General features: G+C 43.0%; 1 protein-coding gene across 4 annotated transcripts in view; it reads left to right on the forward strand.

Annotated features, from left to right (window-relative positions):
• LOC128825491 (adapter molecule crk) overlaps window positions 1–11,947 on the forward strand; it is a 152,673-nt gene that overhangs the window by 125,078 nt on the left and 15,648 nt on the right. The window contains exon 6 of one of the 4 annotated variants that reach the window (XM_054008021.1): window positions 11,550–11,596. The exons of the other annotated variants lie outside the window; for them this stretch is intronic. Coding sequence (XP_053863996.1) covers window positions 11,550–11,557 — 8 coding nt within the window. The 3' untranslated portion in view covers window positions 11,558–11,596. The remainder of the gene's footprint in view (window positions 1–11,549; window positions 11,597–11,947) is intronic. 4 annotated transcript variants of the gene reach the window in all.

Below are 11,947 nucleotides of genomic sequence, written 5' to 3' on the forward strand. Positions count from 1 at the left end.
AGAAGTTTGATTTTCTTTTTTGGTGGTTCGGGTTCTGTAGTTTCTGCATCGCAGCATTGCTCTTTTAAGACTTCTGACAGCATGTTCTACACTTTGTCCCTCTCAGATTTTGGAAGGCACTTCAGATTCTTAAACCTTGGGTGGAGTACTGTAGCTATCTTTAGACATCTCACATTGGTACATTCTTGCATTTTGTCAAATCTGCAGTGAAAGTGTTCTTTAAATGAACCAAATGTAGGAGTGGGCTGATAAAGTTTGCGGATGACACAAAGTTGGGTGGTATTGCCAATTTGGAGGAGGATCGGGATATTCTGCGGGGAGACTTGAACGACCTTGTAAATTGGAGTAACAGAAATAGGATGAAATTTAATAGTAAAAAGTGTAAGGTGATGCATTTAGGGACGACTAACAAGAATTTTAGTTACAAGCTGGGGACGCATCAGTTGGAAGTAACGGAGGAGGAGAAAGACCTCGGAGTCCTGGTAGACCGCAGGATGACTGAGTCTGCAATGTGACGTAGCGGTGAAAAAAGCCAATGCGGTCTTAGGATGCATTAGGCGAGGTATATCTAGTAGGGATAAGGAGGTGCTGCTTCCGTTGTACAAGGCACTGGTGAGACCTCATTTGGAGTACTGTGTGCAGTTCTGGTCTCCCATGTTTAAAAAGGATGAACTCAAACTGGAACGGGTACAGAGAAGGGCCACTAGGATGATCAGAGGAATGGAAAACCTGTCGTATGAAAGGAGACTCGAGGAGCTCGGTTTGTTTAGCCTAACCAGAAGAAGGCTGAGGGGGGATATGATTGCTCTCTTTAAATATATCAGAGGGATAAATACAAGGGAGGGAGAGGAATTATTTCAGCTCAGTACTAATGTGGACACGAGAACGAATGGATATAAACTGGCCGTGGGGAAGTTTAGGCTTGAAATTAGACTAAGGTTTCTAACCATCAGAGGGGTGAAATATTGGAACAGCCTTCCGAGGGAAACAGTGGGGGCAAAGGACCTGTCTGGCTTTAAGATTAAGCTAGATAAGTTTATGGAGGGAATGGTTCAATGGGATAACGTGATTTTAGTCAAATCAACAGCGTGCCATCGCTGCTAAATAATATCAGTGGCCAATGAGGGTCTGGCTGGAGAATCTTGCCTACATGCTCGGGGTTCTACTGATCGCCATATTTGGGGTCAGGAAGGAATTTTCCTCCAGGGTAGATTGGCAGAGGCCCTGGAGGTTTTTCGCCTTCCTCCGCAGCATGGGGCGGGGGTTGCTAGCTAGAGGATTCTCTGCGACTTGAAGTCTTTAAATCACAGAATTTGGGGACTTCAACAGCAGAGTCAAGGGAAAGGGGTTGGGTCAGCTTTTGTGGCCTGCATCATGCAGGGGGTCAGACTAGATGATCATAATGGTCCCTTCTGACCTGAAAGTCTATGAGTCTATGAACATGGCTGGGTCATCATCCGAGACTGCTATAACATGAAATATATAGCAAAATGCGGGTAAAACAGGAGACATACAATTCTCCCCCAAGGAGTTCAGTCACAAATTTAATTAATGCATTATTTTTTTAACAAGTGTCATCAGCATGGAAGTATGTCCTTTGGAATGATGGCCGAAGCATGATGGGGCATGCGAATGTTTAGCATATCTGGCATGTAAATTCCTTGCAGTGCTGGCTACAAAAGTACCATGCGCCTTTTCTCACTTTTCAGGTGACATTGTAAGTAAGAAGCGGACAGCATATCTCCCATAAATGTAGAGTTGTTTTTCTTAGTGATTGGCTGAACAAGGAGGAGGACTGAGTGGACTTGTCGGCTCTCTAAAATTTTACATTGTTTTGGTTTTGAGTGCAATTGTTTTTTTAAAAAAACAAAACTATTTGTAAGTTGCACTTTCATGATAGAGATTGGTATGAAGTGAATTGAAAAATACTATTTCTTTTGTTTATCATCTGTACAGTGCAAATATTTGTCTTATTGAGCACTGTACTTTTTTTATTCTGTGTTGTAATTGAAATCAATATAGTTGGAAATGTAGGAAACATCCAAAAATATTAATTACATTTCAATTGGTATTCTGTTGTTTAACAGGGCAATTAAAACCTGCCATTAATCATGATTGATTTTTTTGAGTTAATCGTGAGAGTTAATTGCAATTGATTGACAGTCTTATTTACTAGCCTGGTGCTAGTGATTAATTTGGTGGTGGTATTCCCTTAAAATAAAATTGAGTGCCCTATCAGCATTGTGCTTGGTTGTAGAGCGTTGATCAGTTGGGGTAATTAAATATCCAGTTCTTTTCACAAGGATTAAAGAGGTTTATCTTGGTATCTTAGCCAGATTCCTATTTTTAATTGTTTGCCGTGTTTGTTGGAGGGTACAATTTTTTGAGCCAAATTTCCTTTCCCCCGATCAAGGGAAGTATGCAGTATGTCGGAGCTAAATACAGGTTGGGACAGATTGATAAACTGAAGGCATAACGTGTTGGAGTTGGTTACTTGAAATGAAGTGCGCAATCGGGTTAGATTGTTATCCATAAAGGGTTTGAAGTGGATAATTAAGGGGTAGCGGGTGGTGTGGTCTGTTAAATTGTTGTAATGAGCCATAAGATCAGTGTCCTTCTTAAATCCATGTTTTCTTGTGTCTAGCAGAGCTATGAATTCAAGTTCCTAGGCTTGTTTTTTGAAAGTGTTCTGCAGGTTTCCCCTGAGAAGTATTGAAAGATTAGGTATGGAGTGATCACTTTGAAAAGTGTTCACCCACCAGTGATAGTGGTTTTTGTCTTCTATCATTTTTCTGTGTGAGTTCATTCTAGAGCATAGTGATTGTTTGGTTTCACCCATATAGTTGTTGTTGGGGCATTTGATGCACTGGATGAGGTATACCACATGTTGTGATAAGCATGTGTAGGACTCGTTAATCTTGAAAGGTGTATTGGGGGGCAGTATTGATCATTGTAACAGTAGAGATATGTCTGCAGGTTTTGCATCTGTTCTAGCAGGGTTCGATGCCACTTGGAGTTGTCTCCTGGTATATGGGGAACTTGCTTCTGATATTGAACTTTGTAAGGTTGTTCTATTGATGATAACCCTTTTTCCTCAGAGTACTTGCCTACATGTGCATGGGACTGGAAAATCTTGCAAGTGGCATCTGTTGGTCCATCCCTGTGCTCTGGTTCTTCTCATGCTCTGCACAGAGGCTATAAGGGGTGGTGTGGACTGGCTTCCTCTTCAATTCCTCCTTACCACCACCGCATGGCCTGAGTTGGAATTCTGTGTCTGGAACTATCCTCTCATTGTCTTCATTCCTGTAAATATAATTGTGTATAGTTTTACTGTTTTTATAGTATTTTATATACTTACTGTAGCTGAGTTTGTCCTCATCCTGGGGACCTTCTGTGCCCACTTTTGGGAGTATAACTATGCACAAAATTCTGGGATTCAGAAACTGGCTCCTGCCCTTGCTCTTTGTTAGTGACTACCTTTGGTGCCTTCAGCTTGCTCATACCTCAGTCAGGCACAGTATCTGTCACTCCTTTCCATTCCAGAGCAGAGCTGGACGAGAGCTCTGAGTAAGGAAGTTTCTCAGGGAGAAAGCCACGAGACTGTCAGTGAGATCCAGTGTGCGGAGATTCCCCCTTTACCTCAGCTACGCTCCTCGAACAGCACACCCTCAGATCGATCTCCAGACTGTCTCTCGGGCTTCTCATGAAACTAGGGAGTGCTTTCACAGGCATAAAATCAGATTCCCCCTATAAGCCTGCTTGGAGAGAAGGATCCCTCTCTAACTTCTTCCAAGTTGGATGAGCCTTTGCACACAGGTCCCAACCATGAAGGGATAATGTGCAGGAGTAAAGCTCCAATGGTACTAACCTTGGTAACAAACACCAGTGCTGGTCATGACCTCTAACTAGCTGAAGGACTGACAACTGTAACAACCAAGAGCTCCAAATGAGGTGCTTGCTTTCTTTCTCCTTGGTACTGGACTGATTCTGTAAAGACCCACCGACCACTAAGTCTGACATGGTATGGGATCTGACAGATCCAACAACTGGGACCCTTGTACTCCTGGATTGGCTGAGATCCTCTGGGATAGTATATGTATCCCTTTGCACTTCTGGACCCACAGTCTCTTCTACTTTTGTGCCCAGTCCTTCTCAGGGAAACCCCAGAAGAGGATACATCCTCAAGGAGAAAAGAATTACTTTCCTAATCCATCTGTGAGCCAGTGCTTCCTCAGCAGCTCTTATGGTACCACTGATTGAAGCAGGATCCAGCCTTCCTATTAGCTGAAACGGATGTCAAGATAAAACATCCTCCTGCCTCCCCTCGCCTAGGTATTTCTTGGACCTGTCCTCTGCCCAAGCAGGGTCACCCTCCAGGAGATTGCTGGTACCCAATGGCTTGGGGCCCTCTCAACTAGCCTTTGATCTTTCTTACTGGCCCTGCTGGTATCCAGAGGATCTTTATGCACAACTCCTTAGATACATGTTCTCTACTAGATAGTCACATAATTCCTCTCCTCCTAGACAATGGCACCCAACTCCATAGGAGTACATGGAAGAGGAAGATGAGCTGGTACCGATAGGCATACCCCTCTTCTCACTTGAGGAGTCCCACCAGATTACCATAGGCACTATCGAGAACTGTTGGCAGAACTTCACATTCCATTAGAAGTCCAAGTACACAGTACAAGCTTTTGGATATCCTGCAGTCCACAGAGTCCAACAGGGTAGCTCTCTTGGTGAGTGAAGCTGTTATGGAACCAGCTAGGCATACACTGGCAATATGTACCTACCCCTAAAAGGGTTGAAAAACATTATTTTGTGTCTGTAAAAGGGGCATTATTCTTGTTCTCGCACACTGTCCCCAGTTGCTAGTAGAACAAGCAGCCATGGAAAGATCCAAGCAGCAACACCTTAAGATCACCCTTCTCTATGTGGGTGCAACAGAATCAGTTATCAGGCTTAGCAGATATTTCTGCAGTTTTAGACAACCTCCTCACTCTAAAGACATCTGGTTTCTCTGTTAACTCATTGGATATCAACCTAGCCAAATTAGACCATTTCATCCTCTGGTAATGGCTATTCTATTTTTTACTCGTGTGGTAACAACCAGATTTCTAAAGGGTGTGACTGGGAACTTACTACTTCAGTCTCCTACTTTCATCACTTACTGGACCATCTTTCGAACTGTTGTCCCTGTGCTTGATGTCCCATCTGTTTATGAAAGTTGCCTTCCAGGTTGCCATTATGTCAGCCAAGGAGGGAGAGGTGACCTTGGGGTCAATTGGGGCTAACCTGCCCCAGTCATTACATTTCATAAAGAGACGCTACCCCTTGACCTCCGCCCAAAATTCATCCTGAAGGTAATTTCTGAGTTACACGTAAACAAATCAATTCACTTACCAGTATTCTTACTGAAGCCTCGTGCTTTTAGAGAAGAGAGGAGACTTCGTTCTTTCAATGTCAGAACAAGCACTAGTGTTCAACCTGCAAAGAACAAAACCTATTAAGAAATCACCTAAAGTAGACTATTTGTTGCTGTAGCAGAGCGACCACTGACTACTCAGACTCTTACTGCTCAAACTCTTAAGTGGATTTCTGGCTATATTCTCCTTTGCTATCAGTTGACGCATATCCCTACCTGGGAGCATTTCACTAGAGCAGAGGCAGGATCAGTACCACTCTCTGAGATGTGCCTATGCTGGACATGTTTATGGGGGAAACCAGGAGTAACAGCTGTATTTTCACAAGACATTATGCTTTGGTCCAAGCCTCTTCTGCTGATGCAACCTTGGGGTTTCCATTGTAACAGGCATCTATACTGCCTGCATCCTTGCACCCCTTTCTGTTTGAGTACTGCTTGCCATTCACCGATGTGTGTAATACACAGGAACCAGGACTTGAGGAAATAAACGGCACTTACTTGTAACTAGAGGTTCTTTGAGATGTGTGGTCCCTATCTGTATTCCACTACCTGCTTTCCTTCCAAAGGATGTTACTTGGAAGACTTTACCAGTCTCAAGTACGTGGTGTTCATGCATACCCACATGTGGTATACAGATAGGGACCACACATCTCAAAGAACCTCCAATTACAGGTAAGTAACCTTAATTTATTGGGCTAGATCATTAATATAGATCCAGACTACTCACCTATTCCTACTTCCTTGAAGTCTGACATTTTCTGAATAAGTGAAAGGAACCACAGACCTTCCTTTCCACCCCCAGTGTAACCTTAGGTCCAAACTTCAGGTTTCACAAGGGAGCACACAGGCTGCTCCTACATGTTTCTAGAGCAGTAGTTTTCAACCTGTAACCTTGCCAAAGGGGTCCGCACCTCCATTTGAAATTTGTTAGGAGTCAGCAAATGAGAAAAGGTTGAAAGCCACTGTTCTAGACAGAGCATTTCAACTGGTGCAGAAAGTTCATGCATGTTCAAGTTTATGGATCTGTACAGATAGTATATTACACTTACTGGTAAATGCAGTCTTCCCTATGATTAGATGCTCAAAATCATTGTTCCTTTAGTATGGTGGTTGCCCTTTGATGAAACCAAGTGGGATTAGTGTCAGTGATGCACTGAACTTTGCCTTGCTACCATGAGGTACCAGTGCATTGTCTCATTCTAAGAAGCTGTGCTTAGTTGAATGCAAGTTCATTAAAATGTGTTCAGTAGAATCCATAGAAATTAGATAGGAAAAACTATTTATAGTAGGTCACTTTGTTCTTCTTCCTGCCAATGCAAATTATTCATTATAGCATCTTCAGTTTTTGTTGTCCTAATCAAGTATTGGGCTTCTTCTTCCTTGGCTCCATGTCATAGTAGAGCTTGCTTTTCCTGATGTTCCAACTGACTTTTTTTTCCCTTTTCAACTTAATCTCATTGCTTTCCTGGTTTTTATTATTAAACAGGATAGCTGAAAACCACTTGTCTGCGCATAGAATTGTGAAGATAATTTTTCAATAGTTTAACTGAAATAATAAAAAATTTTAGGTCAGCAAAATATATTTACAAAATTGGAATTTGACTAGTGGACTGATTAATCTGTGTAAAAAGAAATAACACTGTAGTGATGATAGCTAGTATGTTAGAATATGTTAACAATACAGTTACTAGTATGTTGCCTTCCTTCTCCCCCCCACCCCACCCCCAGGCAAGTAACAACCACACGGGATGCTGCTTGAGATCATGCCTTACTTATCAGTCAATACACCTTCACTTTTTTGATTGTCTTGATGAGCAGAGCAATAGATATCATTGGGATGTGAGGTTGCTACTCAGAACCGCATGGGAGAAAAATATTAGTTACATTAATCACCTCCTGAAAATTAGGCTTGCTATTGAATTATAGACTTAAATTTGTGTAAGATGTTTGAGTTGGTACTGCACAACATTTTGATTAAAAACTAGAATATCAGATTAATTTTGGATACAGTAAATGGATTAAAAACTGGCTGATAGATCTCAAAATGTAATTATAAATGGGGAATCATCAAAGGAATGTTTCTAGTGAGGTCCAATGGGCATTGGTTCTTGGCCCTAGGCTATTAAACACTTTCATCGATAACCCAAACATCAAATCATCAGTGTTAGTTTGCAGAAGATCCAAAAATTTGGGGGAGTGGTAAATAATGAACAGGACAGGTCACTGATTCAGTGGATTGCTTGGTAAGCTGGGCACAAGCAAACAATGTGTTTTTAACATGGCTAAATGTATGTGTTCTACAACAAAAAATGTAGGCCGTACTTACAGGATGGGGGGACTCTCTCCTGGGAAGCAGTGACTCTGAAAAAGATGAGCGGATCATGGTAGCTGAATGTGACGCCGTGACCAAAAGAGCTAATATGATCCTGGGATGCATAAATGGTACTCCCAAACAGGATACTCCTGGGGGAATTCTGTGCCAAACAATTAAAAATTATGCATGTGTTGTTTGTCAAAAAAACACAATATAATCACTCCAGTTTCAATTATTTTGGTAATTTATTTCAAAATGTTAACAAGTATGTCAACACACAGAGCATCAAAAAAAGATTCCCCCAGGAGTAGAGAGTTAAAGTAATCCCTATGACAACCCAGTTCCAATTGGGGAGTTCTGGAGGGGGCTGTGTGGGCCCCCAGAGTCCAGACACCTGCACTCCCCCCAACTCCCCAGAGTCCAGTTGTGGGGCCTCCCTCCTCCCCCTAGAGCCCAGTTGAATGTGAAATAGTGTTATTGATAAAGGTATCTTACTATGACTTTGATTTTTCTAATATTAATACAATTTTTAGTAACTATGCTAAATTTAGAAATCAGGGTGGGTTTCTTTCTTTTTTTTTTTTTTGGACTGATAGTATCTGATTGTTAGGGCCCTACCAAATTCACAGTTCATTTTGATCAATTTCACAGTCATAGGAATTTAAAAATGGTAAATTTCATTATTTCAGCTATTTACGGCTGAAATTTCACAGTGTTATAATTGGGGTCCTGACCCAAAAAGGAGTGGGGGGCAGGGGGTCACAAGGTTATTGGGGGGGGGTCACAAGCTTATTGGGGGGGGGATGTTGCGGTACTGCTACCTTTACTTCTGCGCTGCTGCTGGCGGCGGCGGTGCTACCTTCAGAGCTGGAGAGCGGCAGCTGCTGACAGGGAGCTCAGCTCTGTAGGCAGAGGCGCTGCTGCCTGCAGATCTGGGCCCTCAGTAAGCAGCCATGACTCTCCGGTCACCCAGCTCTGAAGGCAGCAGCACAGGAAACTACTGACAGCACTCAGTTCATATGGCCCTCCTATTTCTGTGCCCCCCATGCAGAAAAATGTAAAAGAGATCTGCAGGGGGGATACACGTCTCTTCCCCGTCCACCCAGGCAGCATATCTGTTCCAGCATGCCTGGAGCAGCTTCAGAGATGCAGATCACTGTGGGGAGAGGGGCTCTGGGTGTGCATGCCTGCGGGGAGACATTGATCACCTTCGGGGTGGGGCTGGCCAACAAGAGAGACTCTGTGCCTCTCGCTTGATAATGTGGCTCCAGGGGCGTGAAGGAAGGTAGGATTTTTTCTTATGCAGGAGGAAAGCTCTCTCCCCAGGCAGAAATGTAGCAGCCTGCCTAGTAAAATGTCACTTCTTGAGAATTGAAAAAACTTAATTAAATATTAGTATCATGTTAACTTAAAAACAATCAATTTTCAGTAAAGAAACTAGCATGCGTGTTTAAAAAAAGAAAAACAAAACGAACACCCACCAACACTTTTTGTTAATGTGGCCGTTGATGGTTAACTTATCTCATCTCTGTGGCAGAAATGTAGCAGCCTTTCTGCATAGTAACATTAATTATCCTATGGTTAGTTAACTGTTCCCATTCTCAATCAATTCGCCCAGGAGCATAAAACCTGTAAAAGTTTTAAGGCCCCCGACATTGCCAGGGTGATGTAAAGCCTTATAAATGTCAGTAAGGGAATCAGCTGGGAAGATCTATGCACTTTCTCACTTTTTTCCTGGGCCAAAGTGGCACAATGGGGTTAGATTTTTACTTACCCATTTTTTTAATAAAAGACTTTTGAGGGCAAAATAAAATATTTACTAAGTAGTCAATAAGATGTCAGGACAATCAGAACCAAGCACTTCCCAAACTACCCAGCTAGGTACAGGACAGTGATTAGCAAAACTCTGACTTTCATGTGTGAAAGTCTGAGCAATTTAAAATGACATTCTACTTTTTTTCCCCCTCTTTGTTGTTCTGTTATGTGATTTAAATGAAAATCCAGGATTATAACTGGAATGCAGGGTATTAGTTACCAAGTATTTGGAACTTAACTTTCATGTGTTTTAAGAAATGCTGAATAGTTACTGTGACTTTTTTCTGTATTGTACAGTAACTCCTTACTTAATGTTGTAGTTATGTTCCTGAAAAATGTGACTTTAAGTGAAACAATGTTAAGCAAATCCAATTTCCCCATAAGAATTAATGTAAATGGGGGAGGTTAGGTTCCAGGGAAATTTTAAACAATTTTAAACAAGCAATTTAATACTACGCTGCGGGGGAGTAGTGTGCACATGCTGTGTGTTTACAAACATACTGTACATACAGTACAGTACTACAGTTGGGAGGTGCCCCTGCCTTACCCCACACAAGCACAGCCCACTGGCACTGGCGATGAGGCAGGCAAGGAGGCTGAAGGTGCTGGGAGAAGCACTAGGAGAAGCATGTTGCGCAGCAGTGGCAGCTTCCCCTACTCTGCAAGCACCAGGGGCGGGGGGTGGGGCTCAACCTTCAGCCCGTCCACTCACCCCTTCCCCCAAGCCCCCATCCTTGACCTGCCTCTTCTCCCCCCCCCACCTCCTCCCCCTTTACTTCCCAGGCTGCGTCCTCGCTCCTCCCCTCCCTTCTAAATGCAGCAAGCCAGCTGATTGCCAGGACAGGAGGCAGGGGAGGGAGGGGGAGCCTGCATGCTGAGTCCTTGCTCCTCCCCCCTCCCTCCTGCTTGGGGCAATCAGCTGGCTTGCAGTGTTTAGGGGGCAGGAGGGAAGGGGAGGAATGAGGACTGGGCGTGCAGGCTTCCCCTCCCACCCCTCCTGTCCAGGGCAATCAGCTGGCTTGTGGCGTTCGGGAGGCAGGGGGAGTCCTCGCTCCTACCCCCGAAATGCCGCAAGCCAGCTGATTGCTGCGGGCAGGAGGAAGGGGGGAAGGAGCTGATCCGCAGGTCTGCGGCGGGCAGGAGACACTGGGGGGAGGGGGCGGGTAGAGCGGCTGCCAGCTGTGAAGAAAGCAGGCAGCCAAACAACTTAAGAGTGGAGGATTCCACAACTTTAAATGAGCATGTTCCCTAATTGATCAGCAACGAAACAACATTAACCGGGAGGACTTAGAGTGAGGAGTTACTGTAGTTCAAATAACTTACCAGAACAATTGAAACCGGTGTAATTATATTGCATTATTTTGACAAATAAAATTTGCAGAATTTTAAATGTTTTGGTGCAGAATCCCCCCCAGGAGTAATGCGAGTAAGGGTGGCATGGTTGCCACCCTAAAATAATCTTGCAACTCCCTTTTGGGTCAGCCCTCCCAATTTTGAGAAATGCTGGTCTCCACTGTAAAATCTGTATAGTACAAGGTAAAAGCACAAAAAGACCACATTTCACGGTCTGTGATGCGTTTTTCATGGCCATGAATGTGGTAGGGGCCTATTGATTGTGAACCATTTGAAATGGGCACTGATGTATACAAAAAGCATAATGTATATGCACCTGTTTGTGTACATGTGAGAAATGCCTTAAAAAATGAAAGGGAGGACTTTATTTTACTATATAACTACTAATTTATCTGATAAATCAAGGACCCAATAAAACTGTAGTTATAGTTTGGCTTTAACTACTTCTGTTCACTTTCGATTGAATTTTGTAGGTTATGTATCACTGTTCCTTAACAAATTTGCTGTCACTGGGCTTCTACAGCTCTCCATCTCATTGTATCTTTTAACCATGTGTCATATCCAAGTTGTTAATTTATTTTCATGCTTGTAATGTTGTCTTTCATATGATTTCTGTTTTTCCCCTTCTTTCCTGCTATGTAGATTCCTAAAGGAAAGTCCAACTGTTCATTTCCTAAAAACTCTACTTTGTAAGTCCTCATCATGGCTCAGTGAAGTTTTTCAACTTCAGTTTTCCTCTTGTCACTAATTATGCTTTGCATACAATTATCCTGCAGCTGATAAATTGCTTGTATCTGATGCCAGTCCAGGGCTAAGCTCTCTTCTACCCATTCATGACCTATCTCCCCTACCCAGCATCAGATGTAACTGACCCGAATTGACTTAGGCATTTTTGTAACTGGACTGGATAGATACTAAGAATACCTGGGCATGAAAAGTACTTTCACTTTGGTCTGTTTTATAGTATTTGCTTAAGTGTGCCTGTTAGAGCATGCTCAGATCTTCTGTACATATTAACCATATTCCTGAGTTAAGTCTTC

The sequence above is a fragment of the Malaclemys terrapin genome, chromosome 18 (genome assembly GCF_027887155.1).
Source record: "Malaclemys terrapin pileata isolate rMalTer1 chromosome 18, rMalTer1.hap1, whole genome shotgun sequence".
Taxonomy (NCBI): domain Eukaryota; kingdom Metazoa; phylum Chordata; order Testudines; family Emydidae; genus Malaclemys; species Malaclemys terrapin.